The sequence below is a fragment of the Eschrichtius robustus genome, chromosome 5 (genome assembly GCF_028021215.1).
Source record: "Eschrichtius robustus isolate mEscRob2 chromosome 5, mEscRob2.pri, whole genome shotgun sequence".
Classification (NCBI taxonomy): Eukaryota; Metazoa; Chordata; class Mammalia; order Artiodactyla; family Eschrichtiidae; genus Eschrichtius; species Eschrichtius robustus.
The window spans coordinates 38880804-38895402 of record NC_090828.1 but is presented as its reverse complement, the minus strand read 5'-3'; the positions used below and the strand labels follow the sequence as shown (position 1 = coordinate 38895402).

Below are 14599 nucleotides of genomic sequence, written 5' to 3'. Positions count from 1 at the left end.
AGCGGACGCCGCAGGACCTCCGGGACGTGAGTGGGCAGAAACTACCTATCCCGGCGTGTCCCGCTTGCGAGCACAATGGAGATCTGTCGTCGTCCGGGTCATGGGGCTGCGCGTTCCGTGCGCGCCTCCGGATACCGGCCTGGGTCCCGCCCGGGGCGGAGGGCCCTCCAGGGCCGGGAAAACTGCGATTCCCGGCATGCCCTGCCACGGGTGCGCCTGCGTACGGGAACTCCCGCGCCGGGGGCGGGTAGGTTTAAAGCGCTGTCTTAGTTCCATAGAAACCAGCTCACCTTCTGCCGGACAGAGCCACAGGAGGACAGATGGACTGTGGGGTGAGGCTGCGGGACCCTGGGAGGTCCGGAGTCCGCGGGGGCGGGTCGGCGGTTCAGATAAGGTCCCAGTCATCTCTCCCTGCCGCCCTCTCCCCTAGCTGGCGGAGTTTACTCTTGCTCTCTGGAGCTCAGGACCCTGATTTATGGCGCTTCTGCGCTGGATGCCGGTGAAAACTGTTTAGGAGCGAGGTGTTTTTTTTTGATTTTTGTTTTTTTTTTAAAGTGATGGTCAAAGTGAAGGGGATGAGATTTTTTTTATATTCTTTTAAAAATTTATTTATTTATTTACTTATTTATTTTTGGCTGTGTTGGGTCTTTGTTTCTGTGCGAGGGCTTTCTCTAGTTGCGGCAAGCGGGGGCCACTCTTCATCGCGGTGCGCGGGCCTCTCACTATCGTGGCCTCTCTTGTTGCTGAGCACAGGCTCCAGACGCGCAGGCTCAGTAGTTGTTGCTCACGGGCCTAGTTGCTCCGCGGCATGTGGGATCTTCCCAGAACAGGGCTCGAACCCGTGTCCCCTGCATTAGCAGGCAGATTGTCAACCACTGCGCCACCAGGGAAGCCCAGGAGCGAGGTTTGCATTGACCTGGCTCCAGCGGGGGAAGGATAGCCACCAGAGAGGGCCGCGCATAAGCCCCAGTCCGACTTTTCTTTATTTATATGTTAGGTTGGCGTTATAGGTTCCTGGGAAAGCCATTTCATTAATTTTCTGGTTTTGCCACCGGTTATCTTCCCTGGCCCACTCGTTAGAATGCAGGTGTCAGGAATTTACATTCATTCATTGCTGTTTCCCCAGCTCCTACCAATTAGGCTGGAACAAAGTTAAATTTTTGTTGAACTATACCGCTGTTTGCCACCCACAATGTCCCATGTACTGTCTGGGCTCTGAAGATAGAAAATGATTAAGAATATGACCTTACTGAGGTGAAGCTCGGGTTAGTCTGGCTTGAATGCTCCACACTGATCTTGGAGCGCCCAGGACTAGGTCCTTGAATCTTTTCTGTTCTCTGTTATCCAGTCTCCGTGGCTTTAAAAGCCATGTATATATTGGCAACTTCAGAATTTATATCCCCGGTCCACCTTTCTCCCCTGACTCCAAATCTACAAGTTCAATCAGGTATTGGGCATCTTTCCTGTTTTAAATTTAACATTTCCAAAACAACTCTTGATCTTTCCCCCTGAAACTTCTTCTTCCTAATAGGCTTTCATTGTCTCAGTTAATGGCGACACCGTGCTTCCAATGCATCCTTTCTCATCTAATCTATCAACCAAACCTATCTTTAAAATATGTCTGGACTCTGACCACTTCTTACTGTTCCGTTGCTAGCACCCTGGTCCTAGCCAGCGGTATCTCCCCTGGGTTATCGTAGTAGCTTTACAACTGGTCTTCCTACTTTGCTGTTGTCTTTCTACCATCTCTGCCTGGCTACCATCTAGGCAGAGTGATCCAGTTAAAAGTTAAGGTAGATCACAACACTTCTCCACTCTAAACCCTCCAACAGCTCTGAAAGTAAAGGCAGACCTTTACAATAGCCTTTAAGGCTGTATGTAACCTGTCCTGTTATTACTCTCTGACCTTATCTCCCACTAGTCTCGCCTTCACTTTGTGCTTCCCAGTCAAACTGACCTCCTTACTGTTTGTGGACCCATCAGGCCTTCTGACTTAGGGCCTTTGCACTCTCTGTTCACTCTTTCTGGACCTTTCTGTCCCATCCAGATGTCACTCCTGTACCTCCTTCACAGGTCTTTGCTTAAATATCATCTCAGTGAGGTTTCCTTTGACCATTCTGATTAAAATGGAAGCCTGCCCCACAGCCTCCCTCCCATCCTCTTTCCTACTTTTTCTCCATTGTACTTATCACCAGTGAACAAACTATATATTTTACTTATTTCCTCAACTGGAATATAAGCTCCAGAAGGGCAAGGAGTTTGTCTCTTTTGATCATTGCTGTATTCCCTGGCGTCAAAACAGTTTCTGGCTCGTAGTAGGCATTCAGGAAATGTTTATTGGACGTATGAGTAAATGAAGAAAATATTACTGACCAAATTATTTTCCAGTGGTTGTGATAAGCAACACTGAGTTCCTGGCCTGTTACTTTGGAACCGACAGCATATAGTTGTAGCTATTGCCAGATATAAGAATGGAGCCTGTGTCTACAGAAGCCAGTGTTGCCTTTTCAAAGCCACCTGGCTTTTACTAGTATATTACTTATGACATTTGTCTTATTCATGCCATGCTTTCAGTGAGGTAACCTGAGCTCTCTGGAAATACTTTCCCTAAACATAGAGACAGCACTGTATTAATTTGATAATGATATATTTATGAAAGTAATTGTGAATTAACTTTTTTAAAAATAAAAGCTTATATCTTAGTTTTTTTTTTTATTATCGTTGCTATCAAGCATCAGGGATTAGGTTCAAGGCTGCATTCAATGATATTTACTCCTTTTCAAAAACAGCAAAGCACAGATATGTTCAAGCTGTAGTCTCTTTGCTGGAATATTAGCAATTAGAGCTAAGTTCTCTTCTTGTAAGAAGACTTATGGCTTCTATCCCCATAAGTTATAGATAGAGTTGAGAGTCTGTAACTTCTTAATAACATACAGAGTTATAAGTCTACTGAGCGTGGAAGTCATAGAGTTACGGCCACTGGCCTCCAGGTGGCCTGCGGATTGTGTGTGGAGGCATGGTGTTTCTGTTACCCTTGCTTGGACGTGCCGGATAAGGGAGGAGAGGCAGGGGTATGAGCAACCGCAGCGAAAATGAGAATCTCTCCTGACTCTAAGCCTCAGCCCAACGGATTCACTGGATCCCAAGTTCTTACTTTTCCTTTAACAGGCTCGCGGGTGCTCAGGGACTTCCTGGTGGATATTAAGGCTGTCCTGCTCTTGCCACTGGGCCACCATTGCTTCCATTTTTGTTTCTGAGGGCTCTCCTGACCTTGACATTGTTTTTCTCCCCATGTGGAGAGGGGGTAGGGAAGAATTTTCAGCTAACCCTGAGACCTGTTTGTAATAAATCCTCAAAGGGTAGATTGTCTTGTTTAGTTTTTGAATCCATTTCTTTGACGACCTGAACCTCAGTGATTGACTAAGAGGATATTTCAAGGACAACACCATGTATTTCACTCAAAAGCTTTATGCTCTGCCCACCGTCAGCCAGTGTCCCAGGCACCTCGATGTCTCCCTCCTGAGGATGAATTTTCTATAAACCTCCTCGCCCTCAGAGGCTGGGGGCCAAGTTTATTCTTCTTCTTTGTCTGAGAGTATTTTTCCTCTCCAGAAGCCTGAGGCACTCCAGTATAGATCAGGTTCAGGTGGGTGTGAGTGATGATGCCAATCAAATTCTTACCTAAACATATATAGACTTACTTTCTCTTTTCTGAGAAAATGAAGCAATTTAATTTGTGTTGTTTTCCATCTTGTTTTTATGGCTGAATGCGCACACATACCCTGTAAGGTTATATAAGCATTTTATATCTATTTTGGGTACCTTGGGGAAATAACAGCAAAACTATGCCATTTCGACAATTACACGAAAAAATTTTAGGTGGGAATCTGCATCTTATTAAAAATATGTGGGAAACTTGTACTCCATTTTCTGTATTTTTTTCCAAAAATGAACTTTTATATTTGTGTTAGTATTATGTATCTGACTTCTGACATAAATTAATTAGACAGTCCTTTATATTATAACCAGCTCCCTGGGCCTAACAAGTTGCCACAGAAATTACCCTCCCCTCCCACCTCCGGCACCGCTTGTCATTTTCTTTATCTCCTTCTTCTTCTCATTTCTCTACCAACTATTACCTGGGACTACTATGTATTCCAGGACTGCTTTTGTTGCAAGCAACAGGAAAGTGTGACAAAACAAAAGTTTATATTTCTCACATAAGCAAAGTTTGGAGGTTACTAGTTTTATTTTAAAAAGTCAGGTAAATCTGAGCTTCTCTGGCCTTTTCCTCGTTTCTCAGATGCTGGTGATCCCCGACTCTTTGTTTACATTTAACAGTGAGGTACTGCATGGCTGACTTCAAGAGAGCCCTCACAGCTCCGGGCATCACACAGGGGAAGGAAAGGACAGGTGCCATCATTTCTGTTCTTTTTATCAGAAAAAAAAAAGTCTTCCCAGAAGCTTCTTGCAAACTTCTGCCTAAAGTCTCACTGGCCAGGATATGTCACATGGATGTGCCAGCTGTAAGGGAGGGTGGAGATGTGAACTTTTCAACTTCTTTTGGAGGGAGGACAAAGGAGCCAACTGCCTGTTACAAACCCCATTAAACACCCTTTCCGTACTTTTTCTCCCAGCCCCAGGCCTGGTTTATTTCTATGTTGGCAGTAGCCAGACAGCAGGTGACAGAAAATGGAATGGAGGGTAAACCCATCTGGTGTTTCTTCACTGTTACCTCTCTATTTTCTTCCCACCCCACACTATTGGTGGTTCCCCCAACCCTAGCCCTGGTTTCATGGCAGTAGAACCAGCCCTAAGGTTTGTGTTCGAGGTTCTTCTTTCTATTACCTGAGGGACACTATCCTGGCCCAAGTGGTAACCTGAGCAGGAAACTCCAAACCTGGCTTTTTTCAGAAATGTAGATGAACCTTACTTCACATCTTTGTGTATCCAGAGACTCTATTAATATCTGCGTCTACTTTTGTCATTCCCTTCAAGAATGAAGCATGAAAAGCAGTTAATAGAAGAGAACTTCTTTACCCCCTGTCCTTAAGCTGATTGTTAACAGAAAATCTAAAGAACTCAAAAAGGTTATGTGTGTCAGAAATGCATTCTGTTTTATAGAGGAGCACAAAGGAGAGAAATCTTGGTCAGGAGCATAAAGTAAGAATAAAAAGAAAATTTGTACCCTTTGACCTACATCATTCCATTTCCCCTATCTTCCAGCCCCTGGCAACCACCATTCTATTCTCTGTTTCTATGAAATCAGATTTTTTTGTTTGTTTGGTTTTTAGAGTCCATATATTAGTGATACCACACACTATTTTTTCTCTGTCCAGCTTATTTCACTTAGCATAATGCCCGCCAGATTCATCCTGCAAATGGCAGGATTTCCTCTCATGTGGCTGAATAACGTTCCATATATATATAAATCACATCTTTATCTATTCATCCACTGAAGGATGTTTAGGTTGTTTCCATCTCTTGGCTATTGTGAATAATGGTGCAGTGAACATGGATATGTGGATATCTCAAGATACTGATTTTAGTTCCTTCAGATATATACCCAGGAGTGGGGTTGCTGGATCATATGGTAGTTCAAGTTTTAATTTTTTGAGGAACCTCCATACTGTTTTCCATTATGGCTGTACCAGTTTACATTCCCACCAACAGTACATAAGGTTCCCTTTTCTCCACATCCTTGCCAACGTTTGTTATCTCTTGTCTTTTTAAAACTAGCCATTCTAACAGGTGTGAGCTGCTATTTTGTGATTTCGATTTGCATTTCCCTGATGATTGGTGTTGTTGAGCATCGTTTCATGTACCTGTTGGCCACCTGTATATTTTCTTTAGAAAAATGTCTATTCAGGCCCTCTGCCCATTTTTTAATTGGATTATTTCTTCCTTTGCTACTGAGTTGTATGAGTTCTTTATATATTTTGGATATTAACCCTTTATCAGATATATGGTTTGCGAATATTTTCTCCCATTCTGTAGGTTGCCTTTTCAAATAAGACATTCTGAGGATCTAATGTATAACATGGTGACTATAGTTAATAATATGATATTGTATACTTGAAAGTTGCTGAGAGTAGATCTTTAAGTATTCTTACCACAAAGAAAAAAAGTTACTTATGTTAACTATGTGAGGTTGTTAATTATGTGGATGTGTTAATTATTTTGATCTTGGTAACCATTCTGCAAGGTATATGTATATAAAATCATCATGTTGTACACTTTAAATGTATACAATTATATTTGTCAACTATTCCTCAGTAAAGTATTTGTTTGTTTGTTTGGGGTTTTTTTTGTTTTGTTTTAAGTAAAAAGAGAGAAATAGGCCATTCTCTGGGACCTGTAGGGGAAAGATAGAAGGTGGTTAAAGAGCTGTCCTCAGTGGCTGTAACAGTGTTACATTGGCAAGAAGCTCAGCCTTTCCACTGGTGCGCCCTTAAATCCTGCCACCAGTTTTAAGACTCCTTTAATTCCTTCCCTGGGTCCTGGGGACCACCTTCAGTGACTTGAACCTGAGGGAGTCCCCACTTCCATTGCCTGGGATACCTCGGGGAGGTATCTAATCACACAGCAAGTGGGAGAGAAAGGTGTATTACGAATATTCCAGGTGGGGCCTTTGTGAACACATTCCCACAGATACACTACTGCTAGTGATGCTTAAGGTTTATGGTTTGATTAGTATAGAAATGTCTGTACAGGATAGAGTTGCAGGAGAATGTCCTTAAAGTTTCCACCAGTGATCTTGTCACTGAACTTTGGGCACATGATTCGTTTAAATGTTGGGACTGCTTATAAGCTGATTCTGCTTCTGTCACTAATACCTGAAAGGGTAGTCTCACTACTCCCATTTACTCTCATGTGGTCTTGTGGGAGGAATCTGGAAATTTGATGTCAGTAGGTGTAAAAGAGTCTTTGCTATGAAGTTATGTTTGCAAGTTATTTTTAAAAGTCACTGCTTCAAGGTAGTTGGTAAATATTTTATGACAACTGCTCAGAGATCCAAGTACTGTAGAGTGTTGTTTTGTTTTGTTTTCAGAAAGATTGGATGGGAATATGTTAAAATGAAAATGGCTGGCAATGAAAAGAGGTAATAACTCCTTCAGCCAAGTCATAGGTCCTAGTGTACGTCTAATAGTAGCAGACAGGATAGACTAGATTGTGCTGCAATAACATACTACCTAACAATCTGCGGCTTATAACAACATTAGTTTCTTGCTCACTCACACTGTATGCCATGGATGGGCCATGGCTCTGCTCATGTAATCTTTACTCTGGGATCTTGGCACATGGAGCAGGCCCTATCTGTGATGTTGCTCATCGCATGGAGAAGGGAAAAGAGATGATGAATGACAAGTTGGCTCTTAAAGCTTCTACCCACATTTAACTGACCAAAGCAGGACACATGGCCATTTCCAAGCTCAACAGGACAGGGATGTATAATCCTCCACAGGAAGGGGCAGTGGCTATTTTGAACAATAATAGAACCGACTACACTAATATTGTGACTTTAATCTCAGGTGCATATGGAAACTACAATGTCCAGACCAGTCCCCTCTCCAGCCCGCATCAATGCTACAGCTTCTGAAACATTCACGATACTTCAGCAAAGGACGAGAATAGTTGAGGAACAGACCAGTTCTCTGAGGGATGACCTAATAATGTTGGGCTTTGGTGAAAAAAGGTAACAAATGAAAAAATTGTGTTACAATATCTTTGTAGGTTGAAGAATTTTGCCTCACTGGTTACTAATAAGGAGTCACAGTGTGGGTGGTTTGGCAGGTGAAATAGGTACTTAGAAAAGAATTGAGAAATAACATTAGAATATTAATTAGAAAATATTTGCAAGATAAAGAGTTGTCCTCCTGTAATGGAGCTACTACCACTATTATAAACAGATTTTTAAAGTGTGTTAATTAGGTGCACAAACTTTGATATCCTATTCTCCCTCAATACTTGATTAAGAACAAATGTAATTTCTCACATAATTAGAAAAAAAATTTGGTCCTTTTTTAATAATAAAAATAGACTTTGATATTAGTTAAGGTGAACATCTACAACTTGATTCATGCCATTAATATGGTCTGTATTTTCTTTCCTAGATTTATTGTAAATTAAAAGAGAGGTTATAAGTCTTAAAAAAAAATTCGTAGTTTAGAATGAAGTACTCAAAAGAAGAACTGTGTTTTTCCTTTGTGCTCCTGAAGAAGTTATTGCCATTAAAAGTTAGATTGTCAAAGACCTTGAGGAATCTGGGTGCTTAAGTGGCCAATGTTGAATTTACTGGTGTGATTTTCTTTAAAATTACGTATGTATTTCCTGAATGTCTCTTATGAAGGCCTAAAATTAGTATAGTTGGTATTATAGCACACATAGAATAAATAACTCTTCGGCAAAGATTAAATTTGTACCAGTGTTGAGTATGTTAGAACAAAATGGGAATGTTTATTATCACCTTGTTTAAAAATTTTCTAAAAAGGATGTGAAATACTGCCTCCATGCTAACTTTAATTCTTAGTTTACCATTATAGAATTAGCATTTAACATGTTTTATATATCACTTGCTTTTACATACAAAATAAGCTTACAAAAAATTCCGATTAAACTAACCATTAAAAAATCAGTGGTCTTTACCCATCCCACATCGGTCTCATCCTCTTTACCTAATAGTGCTCTCTATGTTTAAATTTGCAGGGGCTATCAGATACTGGTTAACTAAAGAATATAGTTTTTATACTCAGTAGAAGTGTTGCATTGATTCGATGGTTGGGATTACCCTAAAATATTGTTATATTGGGATCTTTGTCCAGAGGCCACTTGGAAACTCCAAAATGTTTAGAAGAGCCTGTGAGCCAGAACATCATTAGCCCTATCCAGAATGAAATAATTTGTTCAGGAAAAACAGATATTTTATGGAAGAACTGTGAGTTTCTGGTAAGTCGAATGTGCTGTCTGGAAAGCCTCATCCAGTCCTTGAAGATGAACATCTTCCATCTGCAAACTGAAAAGGATTTGAACCCACAGAAAACAGGTATAGAGAGAAGAGAATCATCAGAAATTTGGTCCTGTGTGGGTGCTTGATGAGTTCATGGTTCTTTTCCTTTCCTGACCTTCTTTAAACTGCTTGATGACCCTCCTGTCCTGTCTGGTAGATTTTCTGAAGGAAAGACTGAATACAATACAGGAGGAGCATTCCAAGGACCTGAAGCTATTGCAACTGGAAGTGATGAATTTGCGCCAGCAGCTAAGAGATGTAAAAGAGAAAGAAGACAAGGCACAAGATGAGGTGCAAAGGTTGACTGTGACTCTGCAGCTTGCCTCAGAGACAAAGGTTTGAGTCCAGAGTTCTGGAATGCAAACTCACTGTTAACCTGTTATCTGGAGGAGGCAACAGACCCATAAAACTGACTTTTAAAAATAGGTGATGTTGGTGTGAGGATTCTTGACATCTGAAATTTATCTACGTCGATAGCCTATAACATTGTGTGCTGTCAGTAATTGAGTATTTATAGATTCCTACCCTCTACATGTGACTGTGAGGATCCAGAGATACGAGGGAGTCTGTGCTCTTCAAGAGCTTATATGGTAGCTGGGAGAACAAGGCATAGCAGGAAAAACTAAAGAGAAAAAATAAGAGTATAAGAAATATTGAAGGACAGTATAGGACAATAAGCAAATATTGCCAACTAAGTGTTCTGTATTCAGGTGGGTTTGAGAAGGTGCGCATGTCCTGTCTAGAATAGATTAGGCTAGGCTTCAAGGAAGAGACAGGACTTGAGATGAACCTTTAGAAGGCAAAGCAGTGAGGTGAGGACATTTAAAAGACCACACACAGGGGCTTCCCTGGTGGCGCAGTGGTTGAGAGTCTGCCTGCCAATGCAGGGGACGCGGGTTCGAGCCCTGGTCTGGGAAGATCCCACATGCCGCGGAGCAACTGGGCCCGTGAGCCACAATTACTGAGCCTGCGCGTCTGGAGCCTGTGCTCCGCGACAAGAGAGGCCGCGATAGTGAGAGGCCCGCGCACTGCGATGAAGAGTGGCCCCCACTTGCCACAACTAGAGAAAGCCCTCGCACAGAAACGAAGACCCAACACAGCCAAAAATAAATAAATAAATAAATAAATAAAGACTTTCTCTCTATTAAAAAAAAAAAAAAAAAGACCACACACAGAGGCAGCAAAAAAATAAGACTAGGGAAAAAAACTAATGATTTTGTTTTCCCTTCACAGGCCAGGCAGTATAACAGATGTTATTTTGTTTAAAACATGTTTTGTTTAATCTCTGCAAAACCTCAAGATGTAGGATATTATTGTCTCTATTTTAATGATAAGTGTACTGGGGCCCAGAGAGAAGTCACCTCTCCGAGATCACACTTGCCTGTTTTCTTCCTGTAACTCAGATTTGAACCTAGATCTTTCCCTTGGGTGCAGTTAGGAGGAAATGCATAAATTAGCTGGACAGGAGTGAGGATTTGTTTGTGTAAAATAAGTTGGAAATTGGCTAGGGATAACGTCATAGAGGATCTCAAAATCAAGAATAATCAAGTAGTTGGGCTTGATCCTATGGGGAGTGATTAAATTTTTGATAAGAAAGTGACATAATGAAAACAAGAAAACTAATCCAGCAGTAGTGTAGAGTATCAATTATAGAAGAAGAGATTGGAGATAGGAAAACCAATTAGGAATCCATTGCCTTATTTGAGACATAGACCTTATTAGGTCTGAGCTACGGTTGTGGCATTTTGAGAGGAAAGATATGTTAGAATGTGGTATTGGATAGGGGCTGAAGGTAGAGAAGAAGGCAAAGACAGCTTTGAGTTTTTACATCTTAGATTGTAGTGCCATTAATAATATAAAAGAGAATGAATAGTGAAAACTGTTTTTCATCCTCAACTCCTAAGCATAGATAATATTTGAGGCTAGAAAAAATGGAGTACTTAAAAAAATAGGAATACACCCTGTAAGAAAAATGTCTAGCAATTACCAGATTTTCCTCTGATTATTGAATTTTACATAGAAGGTACATGTGACTAATCATTTTTTAATTATCTGAAAGGGAAAATGATAGAAGTCATGAATCAAAGTAATAAAATAACTTTAAATATCTCATTGTAATAATTACTTTAGACTCATAAGAAGTGTTTATAACTGTATTCAGAATAGCATTTATAGGTTGCCCCAAAAAAGTCTAGATTTGAACTGTGATATACCATAGACAGTTTCTTCCTGTCATTTCAGATTATTTAGAACCTTTTCTCCTATTTTTAGAAGAATGCAGCCATTATTGAAGAGGAACTGAAGACCACAAAACGTAAAATGAACCTTAAAATTCAGGAGGTAAGATAAAAAGGAAGCTGGAAGGTGAAGGGGGCATTGGAATTGCAGAGGGGGAAGTCAAGGAAGTGGATAGAATGAAAAGAAACCATTGAAGAAGAAAATATGTGGCTGTTTATTAGGAAGATTTTAAAAATATGCCACATGAAGTTACACCTGCCCGTACGTGACATTAAGACTTCCCTTCACCTCAATACTGCCACAAAACCAGAAATAAAATATAAATGCTCTCTGAGCCGGGAGGGAAACAGTTACCATGAAACTCATGCAGTTGCCCATATACTAGAGTTAAGTGGACATACAAAGACCTTTTACACTGAAGTTATGTTTAAAATAAGAAGGTTTTAATAAGTCTGCTCATCTAATTTTACCTTAAAACTTTCATTTCAGTCTAAATTTAAGTAGATAACAGATTGGAATTATGGAGTAGGTGGCTGCTAAAAGTTGTTGGACTAAAAATTTGCAGCTGAAAACAGTGGAAGAGTCAGAAGAATTACCAATTCAATACACCTTGACAGTGGCCTAAAAACCTCAATATTCCCTGACAGAATAATAATTGACATTAGTCCAAATCAAAAGAATCAAGTTATATTTAAAATATTCTGTTATACAAAACAGAGAAATAGATATACTATTTTAAAAATTATGAATTTCAGTGTGTTTAGGGTAGTAAGTGTAGCTATCTGGGACATTCTCTCATGTAGAGTATTTTATTTACCATTAGTTACTGATAAAAGCATGATTGTTCATTGTTAGTTGGAGTATATTGTTTCATGCTTTAAAAAAATATTTTGGCTATTTTAATAGATTCTTTTTAGAGCAGTTTTAAGTTTTTAGAAAAATTGCACAGAAACAGAGTTCCCATATATCCTTTCTCCCCACCCCCAGAGCTTCCTCTATTATTAACATTCTGTATTAGTCTGGTATGTTTGTTACATTTGATGAACCAGTTTTGATACATGATTACTAAATTCACAGATTAAGTTTTACTTTTTGGTCATCACAGTATACAGAATAGTTTCACTGCCCTAAAAATGCCCTGTGCTCTACATACACATCACCCCGCACCTCCCTCCCCCACCCCTCATCTTTCCCCAAGCCCCTGGCAACCACTGATCTTTTCACTGTCTCTGTAGTTGGAATCATACAGCATGTAGCCTTTTTGGACTGCCTTCTTTCGCTTAGCATATGCATTTAATCCTCCATGTCTTTTCATGGTTTGATAGCTCATTTCTTTTTATCAGTGAACAATAATCCATTGTCTGGATGTACCGCAGTTTATCCATTCACCTACTGAAGGACATCTTAGTTGCTTCCAAGTTTGGCAGTTATGAATAAAGCTGCTGTAAACATTCATATGCAGTTTTTTTGTATGGACATAAGTTTTCAACTCCTTTGGATAAATACCTAGGAGTACGATTCATACTTATCATATGATAAGCTTATGTTTAGTTTTCTAAGAAATTGCCAACCTGTTGCAGTGGCTATGCCATGTTGTGTTCCCACCAGCAGTGAATGAGAGTTCCTGTTGTTCCACATCCTCACCAGCATTTGGTGTTGTCAGTGTTTTGAATTTTTGCTAATTTTATAGGCATATCTATAGTATCTTGTTTTAATTTGCAGTTTTCTACGGACGTGATATTGAGCATCTTTTCATATGCTTATTTGCCATCTGTCTATCTTCTTTGGTGAGGTATCTTAGATCATTTGCCCACTTTGCAGCTGGGTTTTTTTTCTTATTGTTGAGTTTTTAGAGTTCTTTTTATATTTTGGATACCAATCCTTTATCCAGTATGTGTTTTACAAATATTTTCTCCCAATCTGTAGCTTATCTTTTCATTCTCTTAACAGTGTCTTTTGCAGAGCAGACGCTTTTAATTTTAATGAAGTCCAACTTATCCATTTTTTTTCATGGATTGTACGTTTGGTATTATATCTATTAATAAAATATCATTGCCAAACCCAAGGTCACCTAGATTTTTCTATGTTATCTTTTAGAAGTTTTATAGCTTTCCATTTTACATTTAGGTTTTGAATTATTTTTTGTGAAAGGTGTGAGGTCTGTATCTAGATTGTTTGGGTGAGTTTGTGTATGTCTAGTTGTTACAGCACCATTTGTTGAAAAGACTATCCTTTGGATTGCCACTTAACATTATTTTTTTATTGGAGAAGTCTTAATTCTTGGTGCTGTAGTAAAATGTTGAATTTTCATTGAACTTGTCAAGGACCTGAAGAAGGACTGTGCTAGTCAAATAGGGACATTTTGAGGGTATGTGGAGCAGGAAGGATGTATTAGTCTGCTGGGGCTGCCATAACAAAGTACCACAGACTGGTGGCTTAAACAACAGAAATTTATGTCTCACCATTCTGGAGGTGAAAAGTTCAAGATCAAGATATCATCAGCAGGTTTGGTTTTTTTCCTGAGTCCTTTCTCCTTGGCTTGCAGATGACTGCCTTTTTTCTGTGTCCTCACATGGTCTTTTCTCTGTGTACACATCCCTGGTGTCTCTTTGTGTACAAATTTCCTCTTCTTATAAGGACAACAGTGATGTTGGATTAGGGCCCACCCCAGCGGCCTCATAACTTAAACAACTCTTTAAAGGCCCTATCTCCAAACACAGTCATATTTTGAGATACTGGAGTTTAGGGCTTCAACATATGGATTTCAGAGGGATGCAATTCAGCCCATAACAAAGGACTATACAAAGATAAAGTAAATGCAGTATATATGTTTCTAAGAGATAAGAAATACATATATATATAAAATCTGGTTCTGATGAACATGAAATAGATTAACTGATAGCCCTTCATAATGCTTTAGGGATGAATATCTTAGTAGTATAATTATCAAATAAAGATTCCCTTTATAAGGCACTTAAATTATATCTTGAGCAAATTATACTATATAATTCGATGTAGAGCTTAGAAAAGTACATTATGCTACTCTAAATTATAAAGTGATTATAATCTGATACTAAAATAAAACCTGAAAAATATAGCCCAAAACAAAAACTATAGTTCATTCTTAAATAAGATTATAATATTAATATTTAACTGATTATTGGATAAGGAAGGAATTTCTAAGCTTGAAAAGAAGGAACAGGATTATAAAAAGCTCGGTAAGTTTGACCATATAAAAATTAAAATCTTATACATGTTTAAAAAAAGCAAAACTAATAAAACATAACAAAACTAGACAATAATCTTCCCTTTTAAAGAACTTAAATTGACTTGAAAAAAACAGTGGGCAAAGGA

The 14599-nt window shown here is 39.4% G+C and overlaps 1 protein-coding gene across 1 annotated transcript in view; it reads left to right on the top strand.

The window, feature by feature from the left end:
• Positions 1–289: 289 nt before the first annotated feature.
• The window catches only part of CCDC150 (coiled-coil domain containing 150), a 103918-nt gene continuing 89608 nt past the window's right edge, over positions 290–14599 (top strand). Inside the window, exons 1-5 of the mRNA XM_068543845.1 lie at positions 290–332; positions 7533–7696; positions 8823–9043; positions 9165–9343; positions 11279–11347. Coding sequence (XP_068399946.1) covers positions 321–332; positions 7533–7696; positions 8823–9043; positions 9165–9343; positions 11279–11347 — 645 coding nt within the window. The 5' untranslated portion in view covers positions 290–320. The remainder of the gene's footprint in view (positions 333–7532; positions 7697–8822; positions 9044–9164; positions 9344–11278; positions 11348–14599) is intronic.